Raw genomic sequence first — 15,793 nt, 5'->3', positions numbered from 1 at the left:
TTGTGTTAAAAGGATATTTGTTTTGTTTTGTATTGTTTTTTGTTTTTTGAGATAGGGTTTCTCTGTATTGCTTTGAAGCCTGTCCTGGAACTTGTTCTGTAGACCAGGCTGGCCTCGAACTCACAGAGATCTCCTTGCCTCTGCCTCCCAAGTGCTGGGATTAAAGGTGTGCGCCACCAACGCCTGGCTAAAAGGATATTTTTACAGACGTCCTCAGTCATACAGAGCATTCCAGGGCTTAGAACGGGATAATAATGTCCTCAATTTACTCTTTTAAGACTTCAAGGGGACCTCAAGATCTGATGATAGCATTAAAAGTGATGACAACAGTTGTGGTGGAAATCTTGTGACAGTCCAGGTGAGAGAGACTGATGGGACAGCAGTAAAACTGCAGCTTACTGAACAAATTCTAGCTTGAGGAGTGAAGAGAGGACTTGTGTGTGGGGTTCCCGGCACTGAGGTTGGAAGAAAGCAAGCAGAGCAAGCTAGTGATCTGTATAGCTATTGGAACAGTAAGATCATGTTTGAAACTGGCAAGTTGGAGATGGCTGAGACCGAGTTGGAGATGATAGAGACGTGGTGTGAGGGGATATTAATGATGTGGCAGAGAGAAGTTCCAGGCCAACCAACATAAACATTTGAAGCCTCTTGGCATAGACATGTCACTGAGGGCTAAGGCATTGGATAGATAGCACTTGTGAGAAGAGATGGCAAAAAACTAGGTTTGAGGAATGGCACAATACAAATGTCAGGTCTGATGGCTTGACTAAACTAAGAACAAAAAGGCAAAAGAAAATAAATACAATAGCCACAGCATCCTTGTAGGAGAGCCATGTGGCAGCATAATCTTATGTGGGCCCTGTTGTCTCCCTTAGTTCAGGAATCATGTCCTGTTGACCGTGTCACCAAGGTACTCTTACCTACACAAATAGCTACCCTGTCCTGGAGTCTTGGTTCTGGCAGAGTAATCATTGAGTCAGATAACCGGATTTTGGGGCCATGGAGTGTATGCAGGTGTCCTTACATGAAAGCAAATGAGAGTAGGACAACTGCTCCAACACCCACTGTAGCTGGTCCATTCTTAAAGCATAATATGTCCTCAGCTAATTTATTTACTACAGGTCTGTGTTCAGAACATACACATTTAAGCATTTATTTCACTCCTTTTAGGAATTTATTCTCTTTATTTTAAATATTTTATTTCAGGTCTCATTTGTAGTGTACTTTGCCCAGAAACTCAATATGTGTAGCACAGAATGTTCTCTAGTATATGACCATCTTCCTGCTCTGCCTCTTCTGGGATTATAGGAATGGGCCACTATGCTTATTGAATATGTACCTATGTTTCTGTGTCTTTCACACTCATGCACCTGTTATACATGGGAGCTACATGTGTACAATGTTCGCCAACTGGCCTGGATTTCATTATGGAGCCAAGACTGGCCTCCAAATTCTGATCCTTTTGCCTCTGCCTCCCAAGCTCCTGGATGAGAGACTTGCTGATACCAACATGCCTGTCTTTAAAACTTACCAAGGCATCTAGGTTCTGAAGTAGAAAATTGAGAACATGGCTCTCACAATGTTGGAAAATAAACCCACATGGCTCACTACTAGATTCTTTCTTCTGTACCTAAATAATAGGTTTCCCAATGGGAATAGGGGTATTCTAACTGATGATGAAAAGCCTGCCCTTACTACACTTGACTTGAGCAGTCTTCTTTAAATTTTGATGAAAGATTTCAAAAATTGATCTCCAGGAGTTCCACACAATAGCTCCCAGATTTTACCCTTGTAGGTTCTTAAAACCAACTGGTCCCTTCCACATAACCAGATCCTAGCAAACAAATCAATTGTGTCTCTCTCCCTCCAGTTTGAGAGCCCTATTTGCTTTGTAGCTGCATCCTGCCTGTGAACCTTGCCCTTAGGGCATGGCTTCAGGTGGGGACAGAAATGGAAAGAGGGAAACATGAGGCATGATCTCTCTCATGTTCTCTCTCTCTCTCTCTCTCTCTCTCTCTCTCTCTCTCTCTCTCGGGTTGCAGATTGGAACAGAAGGGCATAAAAATGCTGCGGCAGTTCTTTATTGTTCTGTGTAAGTTTTTCCCCAATAATACACACATTTGTCATTTATCTTGGATCTACTGAACTCTTTACACCCTCGCCTTCATTGACTTCTATCACTGACTGTATCAATGGGATGTTCCATGGCCCATTTGCCAAAGTTGGCTCTTCAGGCCATGTTTTAGCTTCAGACCTTGTGGGGACAACTGCCTTTTGAAATTAGAGTTCACACTGGAAGTTAAACTGTACTAATGCCTTTCTGATTCGTCTTCCATCTGACGAAGCCCACAGACCGGAGGAGGCCTTCACTGTGGAATCTCAGTATCTGTCTTTGAGACATGTTTAGATGCATGAACTCCACATAAAAATGCCCTGTAATCAGCACCACATGCCCACAACAGCATCAAAGTAAACAGCATCCTTTTCATGACTGGATGCCACCAGTCAGTCGAAGACTGTTAGCATTTAAGCAAATGCACCCAAGGCCACACAGAGTTGAGAATTCACCGAGGATGTGGAAAGTCAGTATCAGTGATGAGGGCCCTCAGAACATAAAGGAGACTCAAGACTGACTATGCTTAAGATGAGCTGTAGCAAGTTAATGTCCCAGTACTGGGTCACAGAAATATGGTAATGAAGGTTATGTTTGCATTGCATCCATTCAGCCCTATTTGGTAACTTACCAGCATGTTGTGAATTCCTTGCACCTTTCCACTAGCAGGAAATAAGATCCAGTCTGATCTCATACTTACCTTGACTCCCGTGAGATGTCTACATAGGGAAGATCTTCCATCCAACATATGGACACTTTTATTTATTTGTGTATGTTTACTTTTATCGGTACAGGCTATTGAACCTAGGGCCTGGTACACGGTAGGCATATCCTACCACTGGGCTATATTTTCAGCCTCTCTTATGACATTTTCTTTTCATACAATGTCTTCTGACCCTACACAGGTGTACTTGAACTCAGTGTGTAGCTCTGCCTTAGAGCCTGTGATACTCCTGCCTCAGCATTCCAGCTAGCTGGCATTAAAGGTTACCACCAGCAGGCTTGTGTTTTCATTTCTATTTGAAGACAAGGATGTGTGCATGTTTCCTCTTCCACAAGGAGAAATGGACAGTACTGTTTCTCCCCAAAGGGAAAATTTTGTGCTCTTCCCGTTTAGCTTCATGTAGTCTGTATGTTCCATGGTGTATTGAAACCTGACAAGTAAATTCTTTGGCTGTAACAGGAAATCTCAGTGCATAAAAATACATTGGCCACACCTGCAATAAAGGGGCAGCTAGTCAGGACTGTGACAGTATTAGACCTCTCACAAAGGTCGAGATAGTAGTATGTCATGTTTATACACCTGGTCCCTATCAAACTCTCTAAGAAATAAAGAAAACATCCTGAGAGATCCATCTTGTGAAGAATGCTTGCTTTCCCCTCCCTAGTCTTGGTTCATAAGATTAACCATTTATTCTTTTCAGAAATCATCCTGGCCAGAATTCCCAACAATTGCTTCCAAGAGCATGGAATGAGATAACAGTAAACTGTTAATCAGAGTCATCTCCAAAATCTGCCTCACTTGGTGGGGACATGAGTGATGTTATCACACAGCCCTCACACGATATGGGAAAAACAGTGATGATGTCAAGAACGGCTCAAGAGTTCAAAAAATACTTCAACAGTTACGGTTTGATGGAGAGTTCAAAGTGACCATTGTTTCAGTCTGTTCTGTGTTGCGGTCAAGTACACAGAAAAGGACTCCCCAGGGGAAACCATCTAATGATTAAGTTAATCTGCAGCAGGGAACATGTGCAAGCAAGAAGGAAGGGCAGCATGAGGGTTGTGATATCATGCAGGGGACTGCCACTCTTCAAAAGTCAAAAATCACAAAATGAAACCAGTACCACCTGAGAGTGGTCAGTGGAGGAACTTCACAATTATGGAGGTGATGACATCCAGCAAGGAAACATAAGTGCCTCCTCTGCCCATGAGGACTTGCCCAGTGTTCATCCAATAGGTACAACATGGCTACCAGACAGTGTGTACCTCAAACTCCTTCTTGTTTAACGTGAGCCAGGACATCCCTCTTGTCCTTGGCCATGAATAACAAGGCCAACGTGGCTAGAGATGGTGAAAGGCTCCATGTGCCAAGTAGTTGTATATGAAAAACCATGAGGAGAACATGGGCTCAGGTCAAAGTTCTTGATTTAGAGATGGAGGGAGTAAAGTCGGGGAGAGGGGGGGACAGAGAAAAAAAGAGAAATAAAGAGTGAAGGGCAGGGATGGAGCCAGTTTGTGAAAGAGAGGTGGGTGAATGAGACAGAGAAGCAGGGAGGAGGAAGAGAGGAGGAGAGAGACTGTTCCTTCATCTTTCTGATCCACTGAATATGTCCATCACGGCATCACTAGGCTAAAATACTGTCTGGTTGCACAATGGAATGGGTGGGCATGTCCAGCTGAAGGTTCTAGAATCAACCCATCCTTGCCTAAAACAGCCAAACGCATTAGAAGAAAGGGAGCTTGTACTAAGGTGAAGCAATTTGCTTTTCAACTCTGGTGTTCTTTCTCTCCAGTTGTGTGCCTTCAGCTGCTCATGGACTCCTGTCACTTTCTGCAGGATCTGACTGGGCAGGAGAACGACTTGCGGCCAGCTTCCCTTCCTGCATGTGTACTGCAAAGCTCACACCACTTGTCTCAAGGGGTGTTGGCAGGAACTCACTGGGGTTGTAGCCCATAGTAGGTTGTTCCTAGAGGTCAGTTCCTAAGCCCTTATTGCCCTAGGCAAAACATCCTTTCCTTCTTCTTGGTACTTGATTCTTCAGGAAAAGGACTCCATCTCTCCACTGCTGCTCTTAGAAAAATATTTGTATGATACAAGAGGGGCACTTGTGGAAGGTGAGGTTACATCTCTCCAATAAAGACTGGGAAATGTTAGGACTAAGGCTGGTGATGAACAGTTAAAAAAAAACTTGTAGGCCGGGTGTTGGTGGTACATGCCTTTAATCCCAGCACTCGGGGGACAGAGGCAGGTGGATCTCTGTGAGTTCGAGGCCAGCCTGGTCTCCAGAGCGAGTGCCAGGATAGGCTCCAAAGCTACACAGAGAAACCTGTCTCAAAAACCAAAAAAAAAAAAAAAAAAAAAAAAAAAAAAAACACCTTGCAAAGCCAGTAAGGAGATGACACAATGTATTTATTGTGTCAAGTAAGATTGAGACTGCTGAAGCAGCTGGAGGTACCCAGTCATTTCAGTTCAGGCTTGGTCATATGGTAAGAGCCTGACTTTAAAAACAAATAAAGTGTTTAAGGAAGGCCAGACATGATAGCCCAAGCAGTCAATCCTAAGATATAGGAAGCAGAGGCAAGCTGACCTCCTTGTGTTCCATGCAAGCCTGGTCTACATAGAGAATTCTGAGCTGGCCCTGGTCAAATGTGAAGAGAGTGGGAGAGAGACAGAGAGGGGGGAGAAACAGAGGGGGAGAGAGAGACAGAATCAGAGGAGAGAGAGAGAGACAGAGAGAAAGAGAGAGAGAGGGAAGGAGGGAGGGAGGGAGGAGGGGGAGGGAGGGAGGGAGGGAGGGAGGAGAGAGACAGAGGGAAAGGGAGAGAGAAAAGAGAGAGAGAGATTGCTTTTCAAGAGGGCACTTTTCAAGAGACTACTTCCTGGAGTCCATTCTCTCCTTCTATCAAGTGATTTCCAGGGATTATACTTGGGTTGTCAGGCTAGGTTAAAATCACCTTTATCCCCCCAAGGTATCTCACCTGTATGCCTGAATGGCTCATACCCATGGTAAGCCGTCTGCCATGGATTTCACCCTGAAATATTCTGCTTAGGTGTTCCTGAATTGTGTTGAATGTATGCACTTTCAGACTTCAGATACCTTCTTCTCTTTATTATATGGTTCTTTGCTTTACACTTCCAGAGAAAATGTTAACCAAGTATCTGTTCACTTTCACCTAGCAAGAAGACTGACATCTTCTCCTGAAGACCTGCTTCTCCAACTTTGGGAACAGTAGCCATTACAAAATGTCCTTTGCATGGCATTTATATAGAGAGCTTGTTATCAAACAGGTCAATGCTCTTCCTGTTAAAGGTTAAAAAAGTTGTAGCCCTCACAGCTCCAGGGCAGATGGTACGGTGATTTCTGGTTCCTTGGTCACCACTCTGATCACTGAGAAAGCACAGGCATTAATGAAGTGAGATTGGATACCCCATATGACTAACAACAGAAACAGAACCATCACTAAATGGCATTACCTGTTACATCTAAAGGGGTCCCACTTTACTCATCACAAGACACATTAATTATGTTGACAGTTTTACCATTACTGGTGTGTGCCACAGGCTAAGCAGGCTCTGTTTCACCGGACAACCCCACCCCCAAACAACTGTATAGTTTGATGATATAAGATGCCCTCCTCCCCATGAAAGGCTTGTTATACAACAGACAATCATCACACCCAGCTTTACAATACCCATCAAGTGAAATATGGTGTCCAGAAGCTTAGACTTTATCAACATTAGACATAACTAATGGGACTGTAAGGAACAACACATAAGCTGTTCATATCTAGACTTTGTACTTAAGTCACAGCATTGCTTTGCACTTCACTGACAGAATTACCAGTGCATTCCACAGGACTGAAGGGCACACACAGGGACATTACAGGAAGAAGGCAAAGGGTGTAGTTACTAGACACAGGTTTCACTTTAACAACTGCATGGGCTCACATTGTCCCCAGTATTATGTAGACAGCAATTTTTGTGCAGCATCTCCCTTGTGAGGAGCAGCCATGCCATTCATTTCAGAATCTCCTCCCCGAAACTCATTACCAGTTTGGTGTTGACTTGTTTGCTGATATTGTTTGATGTTTCATGTTTTAATGAAAATCACACACTTTCCCAGGCCACTTAGCCTTTCAGAAAAAGGAGTCACATTTTAAAACCACATTTTACATGGAGACCCTGAAAGAGGGACTTGGAACCCAAGCCGAATTGGACAAACAAGCTGTTCAATATAGGGAGAAGTCCTCCTGTTGCTACTTAACATGAATTGGACACCAGACTTGACAGAAAACACATCAAAGCATCATGAAAGACCCATGGAATTCAAAGTGGTGGAGCAAAACAGCAAAAGAGTACAAATGCCCATTGACCTCTTACTGAAAATACAGACAAAAGCCAAGACTGCTTTATGTGAATGCCATTGCTTTTTATAAACAAGGAATGAGGAGCGCCTAGGTCATCATATCGGAGATTGTCCTCTCTGCTGTAGGCTGTAGAAATGGGCCTCCTTCAAGATCTGGTTAATATGGGAGTAAGGACCTTGATCTTGGCACACTGCATAGTCCTCCTGGGAGAACTCGGGCATATTGGAGTTAAGTTCAGCCATGTTCGGGTTTAAGCTGTTCTCTGGCATACTTTCTCCACTGGTGTTATTGATGCCGATGTGGCTCCTTGCATTACCACTGCTTGACGACTGGAAGGAGAAAGACAGAAGGAGGATGGCTATTATGATACTGTCAGCATTTCCTGTTCAGCTTGAAGAATACTGGCATCACAGTCTACAAAAGGATTCACTGTCCATAAAGTGCAATCACTTGGGGAGCCCATTCCCTCCTCACAGCCACACTCAAGCTGAGTTAATAGCACCCATTTGGCTAACCAGGAAGGACATGTGTGATGGGCCCAAAAGCCAGTCTTCAGCGATATCAGGGAGAGAGTACAAACATAGGCTTTCTCGCTGCACTTTCTTCCACATATTCTCTGCCCCCCCCCCCCCGGCACCGTGCTTTCCAATTATCTGCACCAGGGAAGTAAGCTCCCAACCTCCAGGAGAAAGCAGCAATCAATGCTGCAGAATGTGATTGGGATTAGGACCAAAATAAGAAAGATGGAATGTGGGTTCATGTCTCACATGGCAAAGAAATGATGGGGAAAGCTACATTTACACATATGTCCACACGTGCATACCTACAGGTAACAGGGTCTTTCCATACCAATCCCCTACAGTGAACATATGTGCTAGTACTATAACAATTCAAGGCTCCACTCATTATCTTGAAATGCCTTCAATATGTTTTAATGACAGATGTATGCCAACACTCAGCATTTCTGATGACTAACACCCCTGGTCTTCTATTTGTGGGATTACTATAGTTTGCATATGGTGAGTTTGCTATTGATATTGTCTGTCCTGGAAATAACTTCACTCTTTCATATTGGTGATTTCATGTGGTGACATTATATTATACCCGCAAAGAGCTATGTCTGGGATTCAGTAGACTAGGGATGGAATTCAGTGGTAGAGTGCTTTCCTCAAATGCATGGGATCTTGGGTTCCATCTCCTTGGGTACAGGACAAACACACGTGCACGCACTCAGGAACTGCTTGCCTCTAATCTTAAGTCTATCAAAGGAGGCAGAGGTGACCTTAAGGACCATTATGTGAACAGAAATATTGAACAATAATTGGTATTGTATGTCTTATTAGGCCATTTTCCAGGTAGGATCTGCAATAGTGAGAGAAACCAAGATGTGTCATTATTCTCAGGTCATGTGGAACTCCTCAGCTCACTACATCACCCAAAGTATCAAATAACAGTATTTATGCACTGATATTCATGCATTTATAGACTGTCTTTGAGAGACACAGAAGCCAAGTGAATCTGTGTGAGTAGCTGTGTAATACCTATCACTGGGTGTAAGGGCTATGATTGTGAAAGTGGTCTCAGAGGAAACCAGAAAAACTATACACTCTCTAAGGTCTGCAGTGTAAATATCTCCATGTAGCTCTTTTACTATATGGTTTTGATTGTAAACACTCAAAAACAAGGTAAGCTATCACATTGGATAAAAACAGAGCTCTGGTTCCCTTCAGCAAATTTCCTTTCATGGGTGTTTGGTGTGGGATTTTCTTTTTTTCCCAGACTATATTCTGAACAAAATGGCAAGTAAGGGAACCATCACAAATGGGATCATATTTGGTTTACACTCTTGTGTCATGAAGATGTTAGCATCACATGAAGAGGGGATATAGTACATTAAGGGGCTGAGGATATGGTGACATTGGTAGAGAGCTCCCTAGCACACAGGAAGTCCTGGCTTGAAACCCAGCTTAGCACACAGGTGTAAGAAGCACTCATGTAGAGCCAGGTGGAGGTCGGAGGATCACAGTGTCAAGGTTATGATAATCTTTGGCAACATAGCCAGGCTGAGTTTTACTTGAGTCTCCTGATACCCCCTTGCCTAGGGGAACTTACAGGAATTCTCACAGCCCACAAGGGAACTCTTAAGAATCATTGTGAAAATAAACAGGAGGTGACCAGCTTCTAATTTACCACTGTTGTGTAGTGGCATCATTACAATAATGTACACTGACAGGTTCTACAACTTCAGCATCTTAAATATTAACACACAGAATTTGCTAGCCAATTTTTATAAAGAAAGTGACTGGAGGGAATATTAGCACAGACCTGAAATACCAGCACTTGGGAGGCTAAGGTAGGAGGATCTGGAGGCCTTGCTGGATTCCATACTGAGTTCCAGGCCAGCCCTGCTGTATATTGAGAACCTGCCAAAACAGAGAGACAGACATCCTGACAGGTAGGGATCCAGGCACACATAAATGAGGGAAGAAAGAAGGATAAAAGAAAGGCTGAAGTAAATTCAACTAATCAAAATTATACTACACCTATTAATTAAATGGAGTCTTCAGACACATTTCTGCTTTCAATGATGATATAGTCGTGTTTTTGCAGATATACAATGATGCCACTGATTTCTTATGGATGTCTGTATTTCTCAAGTTGTTTGAAAACTTTAGGTGTAGTTAATAAATGTCAACACTAATAATTGGTTGGAAGACACTCCTGTTGTGTTAGATATAGTTACTTTCTGTTGTTGTGAAGACACCGTGACCAAGGAAGCTTATGGAAAACCTACTGGAGACCTAAGTTTCAGAGGAAAGTTAGAGTCTATGACCACCATGGTGGGTGCATGGCAGCTGGAAGGCAGGCATGGTGATGCAACGGATGCTGAGAGCTGATTGCTTTGCACAGAAATAAGAGGGAGACAGAGACAGAGAGACACAGAGAGAGAGAGAGACAGAGAGAGAGAGAGAGAGAGAGAGAGAGAGAGAGAGAGAGAGCAGGAATGGCATGATGTGGGCACTTGAAACTTCAAAGCCCATACCTCCTCCAACAAGGCCATATCTCCTACTTCTTCCAAAACTGGTTTAGCTACTGAGGATCAAGCATTTGGGGGCCATTCTTACTCAAACCATCACATACTTTTCAGCTTACCACTGGTTATCTTCACTTCGATCTCATCTACAAGAGAGATGTATAGAGAAAACCGAAATTCCCGCTGTAAGTAACTGAATCACAGATACTACCATTATGCCAATGAAAACAGATTATGAGACTCAGTTCCTCCTGACATCAAAATGAGGTTAATGAACTATAGTGCTGGAAAAGAAACCTTCAGAATAGAGCTCAATGACCCACAAGTGACAAAGTCAGTCTACCTCCCCCAACCCAGAGCAGTGCTTTCTTCAATCTCAAAGCTATTCACCCTATCAACAGTCCTCCCAGTTACACAGCCTAGACTTGGTAATAGTCTTGCTGTGAGAATGGCCTTGAGGAGGAATCCTTGAAAATTAGAGATATTTATAATACAGGACCAATTGGGAATTTGTTTACTTCTTGATCAGACTGCCCCTTTGGCAGGCAAAACTGTTCTTCATAACAGAAATATTTCCACCTTCCCACACTTGAGTTTCATAGACAAAAATTTCTTTTCCAAGAACATACAATATCTGAAAAGTTCCAAGACTGTCCAAAATTTCATTGACACATGAATGCTTATTATCATGTTTTGACTGCCTCCATAACCATCTGCTCACAATCCCCACTCAAGAAAGAAGCCCAATCCTTTAGAAAAAAAAGGGATATTTATTGGCCAGGTATGTAGGGAGCCGTCCCTGTATTTTCCATTACAAGATGGCGCCTGCATCCGGCAGGCATCAAATGTAAACAAGATTATTGTGCAGGCGCTGGGTAAATTTCCATTCCTTGATCTCTGCCTATTCCGTGGCGTCATATGGCCGGATGAGCTACAGCCAATCATAGGGTGACACGTCCCAGGCGGCGGCTGCCAGCCTTTATTAGGGGACGGGATTCTTGGCTCAGTGTCTCTGATCTGGGAAGCTTATGCTCTCCACTCTCAAGATGCATTAAAGCTTGTCTGCAGAAGGATCCGAGTGTCCTGCGTATGATTTCTTGCTGGCGAGGAATACAGAGAGCGCGCGGGACATATGGTGCCGAAACCCGGGAACATGTGAACATTTCCAGCACCTCGGAGACCCCTCTAACGAGGCGGATTCAGAACTGCAGGGTGGTAAATTCGGAGAGGTATGATTTTTCTGGACTTTGGCTTGGGAATGTTGCTATTGTGGGAGGTTAATATAGAGGCTTCTATGCTTTTACTAGGAGCTATTTTGACTTTTCTCACTGTTGTAGCAATCTTAAAGAAGTCCAGAATTACATATCAGAAACCGAATGTGGTGAGAGATGGGGCGCGCCTAACAATAAAATATAAGAAAAAAGGACCTCCCGGGATGTCTAGTGACAAGGGAATGAATAATTTGTTAAGAGAAACAACAATAAATAAGAAAAAAGGACCTCCTGGAATGTCTACTGACAAGGGAGTAAATAATTTGTTAGATGATTCTGTAAATAAGTTTAAAGCTTTAAATCTTGATAGCTCTGATGACTCTAAAAGCTCAGAAGATAAAGTCTTAAATACTGGGAAAACAGCTCAGGTAGGTGAAAAAGAAACAAAAAAGGGGGGAGAGAAAATGGGGAATAACCGGTCACACCCCGATAAATTTAAGAGACCTGTTAATCCAGCGGGTGTGCTTCCATCAGCACCCCCACTATTTGGTACCGACTCCTTTTTACCATCAAAGGAACAGAAAAAATTACAGATGGCTTTCCCAGTCTTTGATAGGGGAAAAGGCCATGCATGTTATTCAACACTGCTTGGAGGCCTGGGATGCCTGAAAAAAGCCTCATATCCTAAAGTTGCTCAAGTAATTTATGTATGCTTGTTTTAAAATGTTCTATTTCCTGGTACGGCCATTTTGTAGCTGGTCACATGACTGACGGTAGCCATTTTGCTAAAGTTAAAAAAAAGGATACTTAGACCGCCATCTTAACTAAAGGTGACCCCATAGAAATTAGAAGTACCATCTTAGAAACAAGTTTTTCAGTTAAGATTTAAAATATTAATGCTTCTATATATTACAGAAAGACCTTAAGGGAATTTAAATTTCTTTTTAAAACCAGTTTTCAAATATTTAATTTTATTAATATTTATACTTAAAGAGCTTCAATTTAGAATTTTTAAGCAAAGCCTGACAATGTAAAGTTCTTGTTTTTATAAAAGATGCTAATCTATTATGTTGGTAACACACACCTTTAAGCTCAGGGTGTTGGTGACACACGCCTTTAAGTTTAGGGCATTGGCGGCATACGCCTTTAATCCCAACACTAGAGAATAAGAGACAGATGGATCTTTATGAGTTCAAGGCCTGCCTGGTCCGACAGATCAAATTCCAGGATAGGCTCCAAAGTCACAAAAAAAACCCTGCCTCAGAAAGAAGTTAAGCTACTGTTTAAGAAAGTTCAGCTATATTACAAAAATAAGACTTTACCTAGCCACCTGTGTGCTTCTTAAAAACAGATAATGGGCCGGCTTATACCTCTCAAAAGTTCCAACACTTCTACAGACAGATAGAAATTACCCATCTAACTGGCCTACCTTATAATCCTCAAGGACAAGGCATTGTGGAACATGCCCATCGCACACTTAAGTCTTATTTAATCAAACAAAAGGAGGGAATGGGAGCATCCTTACCCTCGGTGCCAAGAGTTACAATATCTATGGCACTCTTTACCCTTAATTTTCTAAACATTGATGCTCAGGGCCATACTGCGGCCAAATGCCACATCTCAGAACCTAAAAGGCCAAAGGAAATGGTAAAATGGAAAGATGTCTTAACTGGTCTTTGGAGAGGCCCGGATCCTATTCTCATAAGATCCAGGGGAGCGATATGTGTTTTTCCACAGGATGAAGAGAATCCCCTGTGGATCCCGAAAAGACTCACCCGAAGAGCCCCTTTGGACCCTCAAAAGTCGGAACTCCACCCTCTCCCCGGGAGTTGAGAGCCGCTATTATCCAGATTAACTCCTGTCCTTGACGGAGGGACTGTCATCATGGATTGCTTCAGCTGTCTCCTATTTTAAGGAAATGGGTGGGGTGGGATTGTTTGGTGCAGCCGTTTGCTGCGGATTGATGTTGCTTCTCTGGCTGGTCTGTAAGCTCAGGGCTCAAACTAAGAGAGACAAGGTGGTTATCGCCCAAGCGCTTGTAGCTTTGGAACAAGGAAGCAATAGGCCGCTGGCCAGACAGCTCTTACACACCCGGAGCCTGGGCTCATTGCACAGGGTAGAATGCCTGGCTTGAGCAGCCCATGAGGGATGCTGAGCATAGGCATCGCACAGAGTTGCCTATTATACAGGCTTCTCTGGGAGGTACGTTGACCTGCATAAGGGTTACCTGCCCTGAGTCTCCCTTTCCCAAAAAAACGGCAGAGGACAGGTCGAGAGTGCTTCGGGTCAAGCTAACAGCCTAGTTGCGACTCCCGTACACAGTCTTAATGTTTGATTTTGGGAAGGTTCAACCTCTGCCTCTATCCCTCAACATATGGGTGACCTATTTGCTTGTAAAAATATAAAGCCTTATCATTAATTAATAAAAAAAGGGGGATCTGTAGGGAGCCGTCCCTGCATTCTCCATTACAAGATGGCGCCTGCATCCGGCAGGCACCGAATGTAAACAAGATTATTGCGCAGGCGCTGGGTAAATTTCCATTCCTTGATCTCTGCCTATTCCGTGGCGTCATATGGCCGGATGAGCTACAGCCAATCATAGGGTGACACGTCCCAGGCGGCGGCTGCCAGCCTTTATTAGGGGACGGGATTCTTGGCTCAGTGTCTCTGATCTGGGAAGCTTATGCTCTCCACTCTCAAGATGCATTAAAGCTTGTCTGCAGAAGGATCCGAGTGTCCCGTGTATGATTTCTTGCTGGCGAGAAATACAGAGCGCGCGGGACACAGGTAGGTATTGTTTTAATGCATTTAATCCCAACACAAGGAAGTCAAAGGGAATGAGGTCTCTGGTTTGTAGACTGAGTTCCATGACAGCCATGCCGCACAGTGAAACCCTGTCTCTAAAACAAACAAACAACAAAAAAAAAACAAGCAAATAGACAAACAAAACAGATTGATTCATTTATGTGTGCCTGAGTACATGCTATGTGCACAATGAATACTTAAGTGCCTATGCAGTCCAGAATAGGGAGAGGCATGCTCTCTAACTGGAATTTCAGGTGGATGGAATCCCCTCCATATGGATGTCCAGGTCCTTTGAAAGAGAAGCTACTGACCACAACTGCTGAGCCATCTCTCCAGCCACACAAAACCCACTCTGGTATTCCTGCATTCTCAACACATTTTGGCACTAATTTTGGTCATGTCCTTGCAGATCCATTCATTCCATAAAATAAAAGCATCATTAAGGTGAATTTGGGGAAGAAGTTCTCACCATTTAAAAATTTCAATTATGATGTGGCCTACGCCCATGTGCAAGACACTGTTATACTTTGTTCAAGGCCTGGTAAAATCTGCATGTTTACCTCAGAGCCCAAGAAGCTGCATGGCCAACAGAGAACTTCTAGAGTTGTATTTCAGGACAAGACAGAGAATCACCCCTGGGGCTTTCTTCTCAGTGGCTCAGAGCCTTCCTTATGTGGGATGCATTGTGAGAGAATGCTGGGTAGATACATGCTATTGCAATGCCTAGCATGGTAAGAAAACACTAAGAGTACATACTTTAATGGTAACTTACAGAGCAGTAGTCAGACTTAAACCATGCTCAAGAAAGAGGAAATCAGGGCTGGAGAGATAGCTCAGTGGTTAAGAGCACTGACTGTTCTTCCAGAGGTCATGAGTTCAATTCCCAGTATCCACATGGTGGCTCACAACCACCTTGAATGAGATCTGGTGTCCTCTGCTGGCATGCAGGCAGAAGACTGTATACATAATAAATAAATAAAATCTTTAAAAAAGAAAGAGGAGATCAGAGCTGGTACAGGAAACAATGCCAACTACCCAGGGGTAGATACAGTAATGGAATCTGGAGAACCAGTAACTGCCACTTTACCTAGACAGCGTACCCCCTAAGTACATTCCAAATATTATCGTTAAACCCACAGATGTGCAGTCCTCATGCATCATCACAGAAACTTCTTTTAACAACAGGCAGAGACCATTAAAGAATAGCACAACTAACAAAAGTGCAGCATGGTGGAGCCCAGTCACATAGACACAACGAACATAGTGGAAGAAGGGACAGAAAGATTGTTAGAACCAGAAATCATGGAGTTGGCTGTGAGACTGTCTCCTAAGAATGTCAGAAGCTACACCCATAAAGTCCCCCCACAATGACGGCCTAAGCATGGACTGAAGAACAACCACAACAGACATTGCAAATTGCACAGAGGATGCCCAAAACAACTCAATACTACAAAAAAAAAAAACCTATAGGCAACTAAGATATCCTGATAGTGGGAGAAAATGGCAACCCAATAGGTTATCCAATACCAAATGATCAGT

General features: G+C 43.3%; 1 protein-coding gene across 3 annotated transcripts in view; it reads right to left on the bottom strand.

Annotated features, from left to right (window-relative positions):
* Positions 1–5,931: 5,931 nt before the first annotated feature.
* The window catches only part of Fam104b (family with sequence similarity 104 member B), a 122,773-nt gene continuing 112,911 nt past the window's right edge, over positions 5,932–15,793 (bottom strand). For all 3 annotated transcript variants that reach the window (XR_003488220.2, XM_035449884.1, XM_035449885.1), the window contains exon 7: positions 5,932–7,533. Coding sequence is in view for 2 of the 3 variants with exons in the window: in XM_035449884.1 (XP_035305775.1) it covers positions 7,300–7,533 (234 nt within the window). In the remaining variant the exon portion in view is untranslated. The remainder of the gene's footprint in view (positions 7,534–15,793) is intronic.

The sequence above is a fragment of the Cricetulus griseus genome, chromosome X (assembly GCF_003668045.3).
Source record: "Cricetulus griseus strain 17A/GY chromosome X, alternate assembly CriGri-PICRH-1.0, whole genome shotgun sequence".
NCBI lineage: Eukaryota > Metazoa > Chordata > Mammalia > Rodentia > Cricetidae > Cricetulus > Cricetulus griseus.
Note: the sequence above shows the minus strand (reverse complement) of the source record. Positions and strands in the feature narration are given on the sequence as shown.